The sequence below is a fragment of the Pan troglodytes genome, chromosome X (genome assembly GCF_028858775.2).
Source record: "Pan troglodytes isolate AG18354 chromosome X, NHGRI_mPanTro3-v2.0_pri, whole genome shotgun sequence".
Lineage (NCBI taxonomy): Eukaryota > Metazoa > Chordata > Mammalia > Primates > Hominidae > Pan > Pan troglodytes.
The window spans coordinates 46976557-46994332 of NC_072421.2; the positions used below are offsets into that span (position 1 = coordinate 46976557).

At 45.1% G+C, this 17776-nt stretch overlaps 1 protein-coding gene and 1 long non-coding RNA gene across 27 annotated transcripts in view; one reads left to right on the plus strand and one right to left on the minus strand.

Moving 5' to 3' along the window:
* The window catches only part of ZNF674 (zinc finger protein 674), a 46202-nt gene extending 42404 nt beyond the window's left edge, over positions 1 to 3798 (minus strand). For 16 of the 26 annotated variants that reach the window (XM_063804620.1, XM_063804616.1, XM_063804614.1 and 13 more), the window contains exons 1-3: positions 3694 to 3783; positions 2824 to 2934; positions 391 to 434 (exon numbers count right to left, since the gene is read on the minus strand). Coding sequence is in view for 5 of the 26 variants with exons in the window: in XM_016942716.4 (XP_016798205.1) it covers positions 391 to 405 (15 nt within the window). In the remaining 21 variants the exon portion in view is untranslated. Of the gene's footprint in view, positions 1 to 390; positions 435 to 2823; positions 2935 to 3681 lie in introns of all 26 variants that reach the window. The other 10 variants (XM_063804603.1, XM_016942715.4, XM_063804617.1 and 7 more) reach the window with 8 other exon arrangements.
* A 26-nt stretch (positions 3799 to 3824) lies between these two features.
* On the plus strand, positions 3825 to 6802 carry LOC134809337 (uncharacterized). Its single transcript, XR_010154799.1, has 3 exons — positions 3825 to 3950; positions 4789 to 4963; positions 6312 to 6802. It is a non-coding gene; the product is annotated as an uncharacterized LOC134809337 (long non-coding RNA).
* The last annotated feature ends 10974 nt before the right edge of the window (positions 6803 to 17776 follow it).

Genomic DNA, 17776 nt, shown 5'->3' on the forward strand with positions numbered 1-17776 from the left:
ATAGAAACTTTATTGGCTACTAGTTTCTTCTATGTACATTAAAACATTATACACAAACTTATTCTCTTAAACACAGTAAAAAAGACCAAGCGATCTAGAAGTGAAGAAAGAGGAAAAAGCAAGGTGAATCTATGTATTTAAACAATTCTTCTCTGAGAAGAAGAAGAAAAGATGAGGTACAGTTTCTGGAAGAACAAGTAGAGAGAGGTATCTTTTTGTTTTTCCTCTCTCCTGGTGAGGGGAAGGATTAGAGAAACCAGAGGCTGAGGACAAGTTGAACAGAAAACAGCCAGAGAAGAGGGGATAATTGGTATTTTCAAGTTTATTATATAGATTCCAAACTTTGCCTCAATTTCACTGGAAAAAAAGTAGGGGTACATTAGAACTCACCTGGGACATGGCCATCTTGTTGTGCTCCTGCAAAGGATGGAGATCTACAAATACAGAATTAGAAGGGTTGAGTTCAGTGGGTATAGACATAAGATCATCATCACCACCCTAATAATAATTACCTTTGCACCCTGGGAAGAATCATCTAAAAATAAGGCCTGGTAGCTTCAGCCTATTCCATGGGACGCTACTAAGATCATGTGGGTTTTGCACATGAAACTTTGTCTCCCTTACTGGACAGATGTATGACTTGTGTCCAAAGCCATCTACATGTCAGAAACCAGTAACAACTTAACATCTCCTTTATCTCAAGAGTTCTATTCCTAGCACAAAGATGCAAAATGTTCACTATTGTCATTTCCACTATGAAAAATCTACCTATAATCCCTGCATGCGGGGGGCGCTGAAGGAGGATTCATTGAGGCCAGGAGTTCAAGACCAGCCTAGACAATATAGCAAGGCCTTGTCTCTACAAAACCGAAAATTTAAAAAATTAGCTGGCGTGGTGGTGCATGCCTGTAGTCCCAGCTACTCAAAAGGCTGAGATGGGAGGGTCTCTTGAGCCCAGGAGTGCGAGGTTAGTGAGCCATGATCATGTCCCTGCACTCCAGCCTGTGTGACAACGTCAGAGCCTGGCTCAAAAATAAACAAAAAAATAAAAAAATCTTCGAAGCAACTAAATGTGCAGCAAAGGGGACTTAGTAAAAAAATATGACACGTGCAAAACAAGCATACTACACAGGCTTTAAAGATGGTTTCTGAACTTTGTTTTCAGTTCCTGGGTGTTTAAAGGGAGGTTCCAACAAAGCAACTGCAGTGTAATCTCATTTTTGTTAAGCAATATGTACAAATATGAAGTCTCAAACAGTATTTATTCTTTTTTTTGTTTTTTTTTTGAGATGCAGTTTTGCTCTTGTTGCCCAGGCTGGAGTGCAGTGGCATGATCTCAGCTCACTGCAACCTCCACCTCCCGGGTTCAAGCGATTCTCCTGCCTCAGCATCCCAAGTAGCTGGAATTATAGGCATGCACCAACATGCCCAGCTAATTATTTTTGTATTTTTAGTAGAGACGGGGTTTCACCATGTTGGTCAGGCTGGCCTCAAACTCCTGACCTCAGGTGATCCATCCGCCTCAGCCTCCCAAAGTGCTGGGATTACAGGCATGAGCCACCGCGCCTGACCTCAAACAGCATTTATTCAAATGCTGACATTGGTTACATTGTTCGGTGATTTTAATTTTCTTGTTTATTTGCATTTTTCACAAGGAATATTAATTACTAATGAAACAAAAATTAAAATTTATTAAAAAATCACTTCTTATCAAACAGAGCCCTAGAGGTGAAAAGACACTCTCCAAGTGTGTATGAGTAGGATCTCTTGATGTGGTTTGGAGGAAGGAGCCCAACCAGGGCTCAAAGGGCCGCAGGGAAGGAGAGATGTAGGGCTGGGTGGGTAATAGCCAAGCACTGTCAGTTCTGTGAGGGGCTGAAAACCACTGTGCCTGCTTCCCTGCATCCACCTCTCTAACTGGCCACCTACCCTGCTCCCACCCCACCACTTCCTCCTTTCCCATGATTTGCATTTTGATTGCCATGCTCCTCCTTCTTTGGCAGATTTTCAAAAGAAAGTTCCAGCAAGGAGATTCTGTGCAGAGTAACCATTTCATACTGCAGCAATCACTGTGATACCATCAGGACAACAGGGTTCAGCTCCGTGTAGCTTAGCAGGTCATGTCCCCTGGCCCACTTTCATTAAGCACTGAAATAAGGCAGCAGAGATGGATGACAGCATACCTAGAGACTACTCTGAAATTCTATAAACTAAAAATATATTTTCTGCACTTTGGTCAGGATGAAGGGACACTCAGCATTTCCCCTGGAAGCAGGTGCCTGGTTGATGGTGTGGGGCTGACTCAAATTCAGAAATAGCCAATGGCAAGAGAAGGAAGCATGGGGGTGCACAAATAGGTGTGCTAGGAGAGGCCAATCCTCTGTGGCTGGCTGTGATCCTTCCCAGCCTCATCCCGCCTTTGCAGGTACTACAGCAGGGCACCTGCCCCCATGGGGGACATCCATGCCTCCATCCACCTGTGACTTTCACCTGTCCCTCCTCCAGCAGGAATCAAACTGCACTGTCACATGGTCCTCCATGGCACCTGGAAGTAGAGCCAGCTTTGCTCTGTCTCAGCTGAAGTGAGGGACAAAGGCCACTACGGGTCCAGCTCTTCTAGGACCTGCTGTCCCGTGAGCCTCCTTTCTCTGCTCTGAGGATCTGGGTCTGGGCTCTTGCTGAGGCTTCTCCTCCAACTCGCCTCAGCTCAGCGTACCTCTCTTGTGTCCAAGGCGGCAGGACCAAGGGATTCAGAGACAAACACGCCCCAGTTGGGGCCATCACTATAGCACTAGATCTCTGCCTGTGACCCAGGGAACTCACCTCTTCCTGGGGCCTCAGCCTAAGTCTTCTGCGACTAAGTGGGGAAGCCAAGGCACAGATAAACTGGAGTCTGAAGTCGGTGAGCAGTGGTCTCAGGTCTGCACTCTGACCCTGGAAACACAATGACCACAGGAGATTCAATTAGCAACACCTATGCTCCCTTCCATGCAGTGAAGTTGAGTGAAACCCAAAGGTTTTTACCCAACAGAAGAGGGACAACCCCTCATTCTAGTTTTAAGAGTTAACATTCATGCACAGCTCAATTATCCTCAGTGAGCGAAACCCTGCCTTCCTGAGTCCGGGCTTTGGAATCAACTGATTGACTGCTGTGCCACTTTTATTCACTGAAGAAATGAGTGCCTTCCATGAGCCGGTTCTCCGTGTTGCAAATCCATCAGTGAACAAAATCTCAAATTCCCAGCTCCAGATTTCTAGTCTGGAGGAAGAGACACACTGGAAACAATAAACATGATAAACAAAGTACAGGAAAAGAAAAAGAAAAAGGATTCCTCGGGTTTGCTACCTACGGGACTTTGGACAGGTTGCCAAGCCACACTGTACCGTTTTCTCTCTATAACATGAAAATAATCATCGTAACACCTCACAGGGCTCCTGCTAATGTGAAACATTTGCAAGAGTGTCTGGCAGTTACCACCGGGTGAGGATACAAGCGCTGAGTGACTCAATCAATTAGTCACTCGCTGGCCCCGAACCTCGCCCCCAACACTCACGCCCACCGCCTGTGTCACTCAATCCCCACAAGGACGCTCACCCGTGGCCCCATGACCCCACGGCCCCGTAAACTCCCGTCATTCCTCCCGTCCCCCCTTCCCCCGATCAAAACCATCACCACCTCACCCTCCCGCTTACTTCACTGCCGACAGCCTGAAACCTCAGGGGCGGATGACAACAGCCAGTGTGAACGAAGCGCCACCCTCCGGGTCAGCCGAGCATTTCCGCTTCCCACAGCCCCCTGGGAACGTGAAGTCAAAGCAATGCGCACGCGCAGTGGCTTTGAAGGCGGGGCAACAAAGCCTGTGGCCGATGTGGCGCTCCTGGGCCCGCGCTTCAGTGGTTATGACAGTGTTCGCTCTAAGGGGAGAAGGAATGTGTGACCATTTCCAACGGTGAGTCGTACAAAAGGTCCGGGGAGGCGTACCTGGGCGGCGAGAGGCGAGAGAACTCCGCGCGGGCTTTCCAGTGCCCAGGCTCCTGCCGGCTCCGAAGCCGAAATCCCTTCTTCCACTTCGTTCTCTTGCAGTGGACGTGGGGTGTTCCCACCCCTCTGTCCCCAAGGCCACTGTTTCTGTCTTCCGCTCCTAGGAATAGGAAAAAGAGTCGCGCCTCTGGCATCCGTGGCAGCTCCAGAGCGCGGCCCTCTAGGGTCCAGGCAGGCCACATGGAGCGGGGCCCTAGGCCTGGCTCAGAGCGTCCTAAGAGCAAGAGGTCTGGCTCAGTCGGGGAAGTGGCCTGGAAGAGGGGCTTTGGAGCCGGGCTTCAGAGCCAGCAACCTCCCGAAGTGAGGGAAGAAAGCCTCATTCTGATTGTTCTCTACCCAGTGGTGGGGCTCCGGTTCCTAGGATCTTAGACACCCTGGGAGAATCTGGATTTTACTTTTTAGCGGAGAGGTGTTTTCTCTGAGAATGCCAGCCAGTGGCAACATGGCCCGCTAAAAAGGCCTGTAGTAAACTTGAGGAAAGTTTTCTGTTTCCTGTCTGGGTCTGGGAGAAAGAGAACAAGTGTTGTTCTCCATGCTTACTATGCCTGCCTGGTCACCAAGCGGGCCTCTTTGGGTCAAGTACGACAGAGTCTCCCTCAGGTACACAGCAAACCCTTCTGTGCTAGAGCCAGCTGGTGCCAGACACTGTTCATAGATGTGTCCACGACATTTGTGGAATCTATCAGACACGTATTTAATTTCCATTTGAACATGAGTGTTTTTCCTCTTTCTCTTTCTCCTCTCAGGTTAACTTGCATTCCCCAGATAGTTTGGATGAGTTACAACCTAAATCTGCAAACTCAATACAGCCAGACCCTGGGAAGTGACCCTCTCCAAGCCTCCTGTACAAGTCCCAGGAAAAGAGCCTGTTTTCCCTTGGACATGTGAGCAGTGAATTACTGCTCATTCAGAATTTCATGTGTATGTGTTACTGATGGCCAGGTTTAGAGATACCAACCTATTTATTTCTAGAGGAGAGATATCACTATCTTTTCAGATATCACTATCAGTAGGCAGAAAAGGGTTAATAGTATGATAGGGTTAATATGTCCTGAGGAGAGTAAAGAAACTGCAAACTGCAGAAGCACCTGATCTGTGGCCCTGGCCAGCATCTCTCCATATCCTGATTCTGTAAGATCAAGTGTTTATGCAGAAAGAGAAGGGACTGATGATTTGAATGTGACCAGATGCAGGGCATGCCCTTATTGCCATGCCAGCATTTGCTATTCATGATGTTAGTATTCAAAAATCAAGAAACACCCTTCCTGGGCCATTGGTGTCTACTAATCCATTGGAAGAAAAGACTGGAATCCACCACTTACTAGCTTCTTGGGCCTCAGTCCCCTCTTTTCTGCCATAGCTAAGGACCACCTAACCTAGATGGCTGTTGTTATTGTTCAAAGGGACATCTTTAGAGCCTCAAGCCCAGGAATAGCCCGTGGCAGGCACCTGGTAAATGTTAGTTTTCATTGTCCTATCCCAACACTATGAAACATGCAGCACTCTCTGCAACTGCCCCTGTGGATTTCCATAGGCAGGAGAGTATCCAGTATTGAGTGGAGCTGGTATTCTCAGAAACGAAGCCCCTTTCCTCATTTTGCGCCAATCTCTTCAGTCATTTTTACCCTAGTAGTATAATGCTTTGTCAAAGTCACTGTCATCTGATGTTAACAGTTGTTTTTGCCAGATGACTTTTCAAAAGGTAACTTCACCATAATACCGGTTAATGTGATAAAAACACTGCATGTAGCCAATTTTTTTTTTTTTGAGATGGCGTTATTGGCTCTTGTTGCCCAGGCTAGAGTGCAGCGGCGTGATCTTGGCTCACTGCAACCTCCACCTCGTGGGTTCAGGTAATTCTCCTGCCTCAGCCTCCTGAGTGGCTGGGATTACAGGCACACGCCACCATGCCCAGCTAATTTTTTTGTATTTTTAGTAGAGTCGGGGTTTCACTATATGTTGGCCAGGCTGGTCTCGAACTCCTGACCTCAGGTGATCCGCCTGCCTCAGCCTTCCAAAGTGCTGGGGTTACAGGTGTGAGCCACTGCGCCCAGCCAAATATTTTCTTATTTATTTATTTATTTTAGAGACAGGATGCCATTATGTTGCCTAGTTTGGAATGCAGTGTCTATTTAGAGGCGTGATCATGGCATACTATAGCCTCGGCTCAAAGGACCCTGGTCTCAAAGGACCCTGCCACCTTAGCCTCCTGAGTAGCTGGGACAAGTGTGCGCCACCACACCTGGCTAATTTTTTAAATTTTTTGTAGAGATAGTGTCTCGCTATGTTGCCCACGCTGGTCTGGAATTCCTGGACTCAAGGCCTCTTCCTGCCCTCAGCCTTCCAAAGTGTTAGGATTACAGGGTGAGTCACCACGCCCAGCCAGTGTGAATTTTCTAATGCTGAGTAAGTTGTGATCCAGAAGTAAATGTATCTGCAAGCTGATTTAAATTGTAGATTTTCTCTTCATTGCATATTTTCTGATGTTGAATAAAGTCTGAGTATTAACTAAAGTTTTTGCTTCTTAAATATGTAAGAATTGTCCTCAAAATCTCTATTCTTGAGCACAGTAGTAAAAATATTTTTACATACATTGTATTTCAAGGGTTCTGCATAAGCAACCTTGTTTTATTGTGACAATTTATTTGGGAATTGTATCAAATATATAATACTGAGATGTTCTCATTCCTTTTGTGAAAATACTTTTGTTTAAAAACCACTGCCTTCAAATGAAAACCACTAGGTTTGTTATGCTTGCCTCATCTTTTCTTGGTGTTTTTCTTTCATTTTTTAAAAATACATGTCTTTCTTTTTTATACCTAAAACAGTGGGTTTTTAAAATGTGATATGTGTATGCATTGTATAATGGTTACCACAATCAACTAATACATCCATCACCATCCATACTGTACCTTAGATCTGCAGAACTTGTTCATCGTAGAATGTTTTTACCTTTTAGGTCAGATGTGGTGGCTCACGTCTGTAATCCTTGCACTTTGGGAGGCCAAGGTGGGTGGATTGCCAGAGCTCGGGAGTTCAAGACCAGCCTGGGAAACATAGTGAAACCCTGTCTCTACTAAAAATACAAAAAATTACCCACATGTGGTGGCGCGCACCTGTAGTCCCAGTTACTTGGGAGGCAGAGGCACGAGAATCATTTGAACCTGGGAGGCAGAGGTTGCAGTGAGCTGAAATTGTGCCACTGCACGCCAGCCTGGGCGACAGAGCAAGACTCTGTCTCCAAAAAAAAAAAAGAGTGTTTTTATTTTTTGACCAACATCTCTCCATTTCCTGTCTCCCACTCCTGCATCCCCAGTCCTTGGTAACCACTGTTCTACTCTCTGTTTCTATGAGTTCAACTTTTTAAGATTTCACCTTTAAGTGAGATAATGCAGTATTTGTCATTCTGTGTCTAGTTTATTTCATTTAGCGTACTATCTTCCAGGTTCCTTTTTCCCTCTGTGTCTCAAGTCCACCTTTGCATTGTCACTTTCTTTTCTGAAATGAAAATGGTATTGTGGCTATTACCTAGCTAGATACCAACTATGGGCTTTGTAGTATCTGGATTAGCTGTAATGTACATGTGAATGATGACTAGTAAAATATATATAGTAGGAAAAATGATGCAATTCAAAAAACAAGAACACAAGTATAAATAAGCCTAAGAAGGTTGGACATCATCTATATAAAGGAAAATAAACTGTACTCCTTAGTGAAGACTTAATACTGTAAAACCTGGCCGGGCACGGTGGCTCACGCCTGTAATCCCAGCACTTTGGGAGGCCGAGGCGGGCAGATCATGTCAGGAGATCGAGACCAACCTGGCTAACATGGTGAAACCCCGTCTCTACTAAAAATACAAAAAAATTAGCCGGCCATGGTAGCGGGTGCCTGTAGTCCCAGCTACTCGGGAGGCTGAGGCAGGAGAATGGCATGAACCCAGGAGGCAGCTTGCAGTGAGCCGAGATCACGCCACTGCACTCTAGCCTGGGCAAGAGCAAGACTCCGTCTCAAAAAAAAAACAAAAAAAAACGAAATTGTCCCTAAGCCTAATTGATAGATTTAAGGCAATTTAACCAATATGCTAAATGGGATCAGGGGCCTATAGTACAATTATACTTCATTTTAATTGGCAGAAAAAATATATGAACAACTAAGAGTATTTGGTGGATAGAGGTAACATGGGAAGACTCATCTTACAAGATATTAGAGGGCATTATAAACTAAAGTAAATAATGTGGCATAGAGCAGAATTAGATCACTGAAACAAAAAAATCCAGAATCAGAATATATGGAATGTGGAGTCCTCATAAGTAAGCAACAAGAAGGAAGGGGTCCCAGGTGAGAGAGAACAATTGTTCTATAGATGGCTAATTGCAGACAACCTGCTGGCACACATCCTGTTCCCAGATACCTTGTTTTGCATGTGGCCTTTCCAGTACAACCTTATAAAACTTAAAACCTCCAGCCCCTGCCTCTCAGACAGCCTCTTCTCTGCTGTGCTGCCCATTGAACCCTTACAACATATCTTCAAACTTTCTCTGATAAATCTGCCTTTCTTTACTTATGACTGTTTTGGCAAAATTCCTTTACTGTCCACAACACCATCTCCACTCAGTTGTACCCAAGACAGGGAAGACTAAATGTCTGACGTTTACCTTAAAAAGTATGAAAAAATAAGTTGAGAGGGGCCAAGCATGGTGGCTCACGCCTATAATCCCAACACTTTGGGAGGCTGAGGTGGGAGGATGGCTTGAACCTAGGAGTTTGAGACCAGCCTGGGCAACATAGTAAGACCTCATCACTACCAAAAAAAAAAAAAAAAAAACTCTGGGCATGGTGGTGTGTGCCTGTAGTCCCAGCTACTTAGGAAGCTAAGGTGGGAGAGTCACTTGAGTGCCAGAGCTTTGAGGCTGCAGTGAGGCTTGATCATGCCACTGCACTCCAGCCTGGGCAACAGGGTGAGACCCTGCTGCAAAAAAAAAATTATAAACCTACTTATGCTAAGTTATAATGGTTGACAAAAACGTCAGTAGAAGGCAGAGTTCCAATGTATATCCATGTATGTATTGAAAATTAAAGGTGTTTTCAGTTTGTGAAAATTGATAGGATTGATGTGATGTAAATCTGTAAGGAAAAAATCCTGGACCCCTACATATTATATATAATGACAAACTCCAAGTGGATTAAAATTAAATATGAAAAATAATAAAATATATACGGGCTAGGTGTGGTGGCTTACGCCTATAATCCCAGCACTTTGAGAGGCGAGGCAGGTGGATCACGAGGTCAGGAGATTGAGACTAACCTGGCCAACATGGTGACCCCCTGTCTCTACTAAAAATACAAAAATTAGCTGGGCGTGGTGGCACCTGCCTGTAGTCCCAGCTACTCGGGAGGCTGAGGCAGAAGAATCGCTTGAACCCGGGAGGCGGAGGTTGCAGTGAGCCTAGATGATGCCACTACACTCCAGCCTGGTGACAGAGTGAGACTCTGTCTCAAAAATAAATAAATTATATATATATGAATATTATATAACATCATGATGGAGCATAAACCAGAAGGACAACCCTGAAGCCATAAAGTAAATCCTAGACTTCATTTAAAAATGTATATATATTGGAGACAGTGTCACTCTGTCACCCAGGCTGGATTGCAGTGGCACGATCTCAGCTCACTGCAACCTCTGCCTCCCAGGTTCAAGGGATTCTCCTGCCTCAGCCTTCTGAGTAGCTGGGATTACAGGCATGCGCCACCACACCCAGATAATTTTGTATTTTTAGTAGAGGTGGGGATTCTCCATGTTGGTCAGGCTGGTCTGGAACTCCCGACCTCAGGTGATCCACCTGCTTTGGCCTCCCAAAGTGCTGGGATTACAGGCGTGAGTCACCGCGACCGGCCGGGTTTTAGGTATTCTTTAGATGACAATTGGTTGAGAGAGTTAAGCTGTTGTCTGAAGACATGAAGTCAGTAGAAAGGAATGCTTGAGTTAAGATAAGGGGGTTATGGGGGCTGAGGACCTTGTTATGTAGATGAAGGTTCCTAAGTAGCAGCCCTCAGAGAGAATAGATGGTAAATGTCTCTTTCAGACCTTAAAGACATCAGACTGGCAGTTAATCTCTCCTAGATCTGGAAAAGGCCTAGAAAGGGAAGGCCTGGGTGCATTAATGGAGATTCTCTACCAATGCAAATTTCCACTGCAAAAGGCAGCTTTGCAGAGTCATTTCAATGTGTTGGCCCTGTGGCAGCCATTTTAAAATATGTCAAAGAAATATATTTTGGGATAAAATAATTTGGTTTCCTTCAGTGTCTGCTATCTATCATGTGATGCTATACCAGAGTCAGGTTGGAAAGTAAGCCACATTGTGTCAGGTTAATTTTAAAAATCGAATTAGATTTTTATAGTTTGTAGGGCATGACTCCCCAGACCCCTTAGATAGGAATTTCAAGATCAGAGTTTAGTCCTCATGCCATAGGAAATCAAAAGACAAGTTATAGACTGGGAAGAATATTTGCAACACTTAAGAAGAGAGGTGATATTGAAACTGCCTTTGCAAAAATTTTAACAGTGAGAAAATTATGACAGTGAAAGAGATCTGATCCAACCAACCCCCATCTTGCCTTTAAACTCTAAACTGCCCTTGGTCATCCCTGGGCATGGGCCAAGCTAACTGGGGGAAATGCAGTTTGCAGTTTAGATGATAATAGCCCTTCCCCAAAACTAAAGCACCTTTGTAAAACTAATGAGGCCGGGCACAGTGGCTCACCCCTGTAATCCCAGCACTTTGGGAGGCCAAGGTGGGTGGATCACCTGAAGTCAGGCATTCAAGACCAGCCTGACCAATATGGTGAAACCCCGTCTCTACTAAAATTACAAAAATTAGCCGGGCGTGGTGGCCGGTGCCTGTAGTCCCAGCTACTCAGGAGGCTGAGGCAGGAGAATCGCTTGAACCAGGGAGGCAGAGGTTGCAGTGAGCCGAGATAGTGCCACTGCACTCCAGCCTGGGCAACAGAGCAAGACTCAATCTCAAAAAAAAAAAAAAAAGAAAGATGAAAGGGGCCTGAATTTTGCTAAGATGTAGGTGGAGTTAAATGATTAATGGCCATTGTTCCAGAGACCACAAGATTTGCAACTTCCCCTGTTAATCCTGTAAATAACATCACTATTGTAGAACCTAAGATTGGCCTTTTGAGATGTCTTTTCAGGTTTTTGCATTTATGGTGACCGGATGGCTCCACTCCGGACTGGCAAGATGGACTCATGACTCAACTGGTCTTGTGGCCCCCACCCAGAAGCAGACTTGGCACACAAGGACCATTTTCCACACCCCTATAATTGCACTTCCAACCAATCAGCCCCCTGTCTGACAAACTATCTTTGAAAAACCCTAACTTCTGAGTTTTCAGGGAGATTGATTTGAGTAATAATTCCATCTCCCACGTGGCGTGGCCAGCCTCATGTCAATTAAACTCTTTCTTTCTTTCTTTCTTTTCGAGATGGAGTCTCACTCCATCACCCAGGCTGGAGTGCAGTGGCATGATCTGGCTCACTGCAAGCTCCACCTCCCAGGTTCAAATGGTTCTCCTACCTCAGCCTCCTGAGTAGCTAGGACTACAGGCATGCGCCACCATGCCTGGCTATTTTTTTTGAGACTGAGTCTCGCTCTGTCACCCAGGCTAGAGTGTAATGGCATGATCTTGGCTTACTGCAACCTCTGCCTCCTGGGTTCAAGCGATTCTCCCACCTCAGCCTCCCAAGTAGCTGGGATTACAGGCACATGCCATCATGCCCAGCTAATTTTTGTATTTTTGTAGAGACAGGATTTCACCATATTGGCCAGGCTGGTCTTGAACTCCTGACCTCAGGTGACCCACTTGCCTTGGCCTCTGACATTGCTGGGATTACAGGCATGAGCCACCATGCCCGGCCTTAATTTTTTGTATTTTTAGTAGAGACGGAGTTTCACCATGTTGGCCAGGCTGGTCTTGAACTCCTGGCCTCAAGTGATCCACCTGTCTCAGCCTCCCAAAGTGTTGGGATTACAGATGTGAGCCACCACACCCAGCCAAACTCTTTATTGCAATGCCATGGTCTCAGTAAACTGATTTTGTCTGTGCAGTGGGCAGGAAGTGTTACCAGCAGCGAATCCAACGGGTCTACAGCAAACTCGATTCTTGCCCCCTTGGAGGAAAGAACTTGGCCAAGGGGCAGAAGGCAGAGTGAGAGACCAAGGCAAGTTTTAGAACAGGAGTGAGAGTTTATTTAAAAGTTTTAGAGCAGGAACTAAAGGAAGTAAAGTACACTTGGAAGAGGGTCAAGTGGGCAACTTGAGAGATCCAAGTGTGCTGTTCAGCCCTTGACTTGTTGTTTTATACGCTGGCATGGTTCTGAGATTTCCATTTCTCCTCTGTTTTTCCTTGGAGTGGGCTGTCTGCATGCACCATGGCCTGCCAGCACTTGGATGAGGCTGCACGCACAGTGTGTTTACTGAAGTTAGGCACATGCTCATTTGAGGCATTTTTCCCTTACCAGTCAAGCGTTCCTAGAGGAATGTCATACACCAGTTAAACTCCGCCATTTTGCCTCTTAGTGCACATACTTGAGCCCGTTTGCCTAACTCCTGATATCTTATTTGGAAGTTGCTCATTACCAGCTTCAGGTGTTTCTATCCATTGAGAGATTGCCTTTCTCTGGTGCCAGCTGCGACCAATTATTATTTTAGCGAGACAGTTTAACAACCACCTGACCATCACCTGATGGTTGCCTGGGGATTTGGGGGCCTTCTCCTGCCCTGTTCATGTCTGCCTAGCTACCTATTCTAACAGAAGGACCCACTGAATGATTACAATGTCTCTAATAAAAAATATCCCCACAAACTGCTATTTGTAAAATATGTAAAAGTGTACATATGTAAAAGTGTACATATGTAAAAGTGAACATATGAATAGAAAATGGAAAAGGAGTCTGGGTGAGGTGGCTCATGCCTGTAATCCCAGCACTTTGGGAGGCCAAGGCAGGAGGATCACTTGAGGTCAGGAGTTCAAGATCAGCCTGGCCAACATGATGAAACCCCATCTCTACAAAAATACAAAAATTAGCCGGGCATGATGGTGTGTGCCTGTAATCCCAGCTACTCAGGAGGCTGAGGCGGAGGTTGCAGTGAGCCGAGATCGCACCATTGCACTCCAGCCTGGGCGACAGAGCGAGACTCAAAAAACAAACAAACAAAAAGTGCTACTTGTTAAAACATTTTAAAGGATAATTGATCTGAATTGCCCATTGGAGAAAGAATATCCTCAAACAAAGCACAGTGGTGAATAGTATTTGCCTATGTGTTCTGGTAATTTTTCACCAGCCGAGCTGGTGTAATCATCTTGCTAAAGAAAAGTTCTACAGTTCTAAGTAATCATGTTGATTTGAAATACCACTTACGCAACAAAGTTGAATTGTACATCTTTTCTTCCCCCAGCAGATGGTGACATTTTATAGAATATGGAAAAATTATCCAAATGGATGAGTGAGCTATATAACTGAAATATAATAGTCTCTATTTCATTTCTCATTTATCTACATCTTGAATTCATTTACAAAAAGGCATTCATCAGGAAGTAACATTTAAAGACTATGCTTTCAGGAGTCATTTCTTTTTCTTTTCTTTTCTTTCTTTCTTTTTTTTTTTTTTTTTTTTTTGACAGGGCCTCACTCTGTCAGCCAGGCTGGAGTGTAATAGTGCCATCATGGCTCACTGCAGCCTTGACATCCCAGGTTCAAGCAATCTTCCCACCTCAGCCTCCTGAGTAGCTGGGACTACAGGCACACAGCATCACACTGGGCTATTTTTAAAATTTTTCTGTAGAGACAGGGTCTCACTGTCTTGCCCAGGCTGGTCTCAAACTCCTGGGCTCAAGCAATCCTCCTTCCTCAGCCTCCCAAAATTCTGGGATTACAGGTGTGGGCCCCCATGCCCAGCAAGGGATCGTTTCTATAGTTCCTTCCTAGGAAAGTTTCTCTGAACATGTAGAGCATGTTTTTAAAAAAGTAACATTTATGAAAAGAAGACTAAGAACAATTAAAAAATAACATATAGAAAGTAGAATTTTTCAGGCCAGGCATGTCATGCCAGCACTGTACACCTGTAATCCCAGCACTTTGGAGGCTGAGGTGGGCAGATTACTTGAGGTCAGGAGTTCGAGGCCAGCCTGGCCAACATGGTGAAACCCTATCTCTACTAAAAAAATACAAAAATTAGCCAGGCATGGTGGCAGGTGCCTGTAATCCCAGCTACTTGGGAGACTGAGGCAGGAGAACCACTTGAACCTGGGAGGTGGAGGTTGCAGTGAGCCGAGATCGCACCACTGCACTTCAGTCTGGGCGACAGAGCAAGACTATGTCTCAAAAAAAAAAAAGAATTTTTCAATGTCTTCAATTCTTAGTTTGCACAGTGTTTTTACTAGATATTTTCTCATCAGGTCACATCAGCCTTCCTATTTACAAAAATAAAATAGTAAGGGCAAAATGCTAAAGAGGGCAAATCTGTCTTTAATTAATGTCCATCTCAGGCCAGGCATGGTGGCTTACACATGTCATCCCGGCACTTTGGGAGGCTGAGGTGGGAGGGTAGCTTGAGCCCAGGAGTTCAAGACCAGCCTGGACAGCATAGTGAGACCCTGTCTCTAAGAAAATGTCCACCTTTGATTTCTCTTCACTCCTTTTTTCCATGCAGGGCCTTCACTCTTCTGTTTCTCAAATTCCTTCTTTAGTATTATTTCTTCCTTCCTTTAAGCTTCACACAGTAAAGTTTGCTTCCCTACTTTCTAACCAAGAGTATAGCATATAATTAAAATTCATTCTTAGGTATATGTAATTAGTATTCTCAGCTTAATGTGCCAATTATACCAGGGATATTTCATTCACTAGTTCAAACGGAACATCATTTGGATATCTCTCATCTTTCAGATATTCTTGCTGAGCTCACAGTCCATCCAGAAAGAGAAACAAATTCATAACACTAATGTAAGAGGTTTTCTTTCTTTTTGAGACGGAGTCTCACTCTGTCCCCCAGGCTGGAGTGCAGTGGTGCAATCTCAGCCTGCCGCAACCTCTGCCTCCTGGGTTCAAGCGATTCTCCTGCCTCAGCCTCCCGAGTAGCTGGGATTATAGGCACCCACCACCAAGCCTGGCTAATTTTTTTATATTTCTAATAGAGATGGGGTTTCACCATGTTGGCCAGGCTGGTCTTGAACTCCTTACCTCAAGTAATCCACCCACCTCAGCCTCCCAAAGTGCTGGCATTACAGGCATGAGCCACCGTGCCTGGCCATAGGAGATGTTTTAATGCAGCTGTGTACAAGGTGGAAACCTAGAAAATGAATCATTAATTCTGTTGAATGAACTTTATATGTGAGCTTCAAATTTAAGTGAGATATGACAGACTGAAATGTGAACAAAAGGTATTTTAGGCAGATGGAACAACTTGAGCTCAGATATAGAAGCATCAAACTGTTCAGCATTTTTGTGAAACCCAGAAAAGTCTGACTAGAACTCACAGTATTAAACAGTCAGTGTGCCAACAGAATTGGGATACAGGACGGAGGAGGAAGAGAGAGGAAGCAGTGGAAAGAGACTGCAGAGGTAGATGAGAGCCAGACTGGGAAAATCCTTAGAAGGCAGGCCAAGGAATAAGGACAGCACTGTAAAAACCCTTATGAGGTGTCCTAAGGAGTGTGGACTTGATTCTGCTGGCCCCAGATAGCCTTCTTAAGAAGGTGTGGAGATGGTAGAGGATGGAAGCAGAAAGACCAATTAAGAGGTGATGGATCATACAAAGCTAGAGAGGAAAAGCACAATGTGGATTGATGAATGGTGGCATCTTGTTGGGGGGAGAGTTAATGACGGAGGCATATTTAAGAGATATTTGCATGGTAGACTTATGGGGCTAGGATGTCTGATTGGATGTGGTGCCCGAGAAAGGGAGAGGCATGCCCAAAGATGACTGTGGGGTTTCTAATTCTGGCATCTTGCTGTGTAATAATAACATTCAAAACAGAAATTCATGAGGAATAGCAGATTTGTAGAGGATTTGCTTGGGGACAAGATGAATGTGGGGCACCTGGGTTGGGGGGACATCAGGTAGAGGTGCTGAGACAGAATTGAAAACATGAGACTAACTGGAGTTCAGGAGATAAATCTGGAGATGATTTTTCTTTGGGTGGGGGAGGGACAGAGTTTCACTCTTGTCACCCAGGCCAGAGTGCAATGGCGTGATCTTGGCTCACTGCAACCTCCGCCTCCTGGGTTCAAGCGATTCTCCTGCCTCAGCCTCTCAAGTAACTGGGATTACAGGCAGGCACCACCACGCCCGGCTAATTTTTGTATTTTTAGTGGAAACGGGGTTTCACCATGTTGGCCAGGCTGGTCTCGAACTCGTGACCTCAGGTGATCCACCTGCCTTGGCCTCTCAAAGTGCTGAGATTACAGGCATGAGCCACCATGCCCAGCCTGGAGATGATATTTAAGAGTGAATAATGTAAACTTGTTGGGAGAAGCCATGGGAATTGAAAATCTCAGGTGGTTGAGTACAAGAAGAGGGGGCCCAACATGGAACCTTGGATTCCCAATATTTTAGGTTAGGTAGAGGCTATGAAGAGGATTAAGGAGGAGCAAGAAATGAAGCCATGTTTAAGTACGAAAGATGGTGAGAAACTCCTCTCACAGCACAACTTGTATACTCATGGGAGATGGAGTGGTATACAGTGATATCCTAACAATCTCTCTAGAGTAATCGTTGCCCCACTTTGACCAGAGCTTGGAAGCCTGTCCAGTCTTCACATTAGAAAGTCAACATTTTAAGAATGTGAAGAAGTAAGAGTGTTATAAAAGATGCCTGACCTACACCATGTAATTAATTTTCCTTTTTGTTAAGAAAATGTTGAAATTAGCAAACGTGGCTGGGGGCAGTGGCGCACACCTGTAATCCCAGCACTTTGGGAAGCTAAGGCAGGAGGATCGCTTAAGCCCAGGAGTTCAAGACCAGCCTGGGCAACATAGTGAGACCCGCATCTCTACAAAAATAAACAAAATTAGCCGGGTGTGTTGGCACATGCCTGTGGTCCCAGCTACTTGGGAGGCTGAGGTGGGAGGATCGCTTGAGCCCCAGAGATTGGGGGCTGCAGTGAGCTATGATTGCCGCCACTGCACTCCAGTCTGGGCATCAGAATGAGTACCCATCTCTTAAAAAAAAAAATACTAAAACTAAGTTCTATTACAATTTATGTTTTACTTCTCATAAAATAAATTATACATATTATCACAAGGAAGAAAAATGTGTAAAATTAGAAAAAAATCCTGTGAGAAGCCACTCTTTGCCCAGAAAATATGTTTGTTTATTGATTTATGTTTTTATTAGAAAACTCAAAAGGACCTGGTAAGTGTTCTGCCACTGGATTTCAACAGGAAATCACCATTTCTGCCCTCTGGGAGGTAGTAAAAAAGATTGGAATACCTCCTCTTTTGAAGAGGTCAGGAAGTGTGGTAGATGCTGTCCAGATTCTCCTTCTGGAATAAAGGAAGTATTCTCCAGCTGCTGGGAGCGGTGCCCACAGAAAACCCTCAGCTGTCAGCAACTTCAGTGATTGCCTTGGCTAAAAAGAGCTGCCTCACCCAAAGTTGCATCCTTCTAGGGGTCAGCCTGCATCTAATAGCTGAAAAACAGGGGGCCCAGCCCTCTCCCCTCA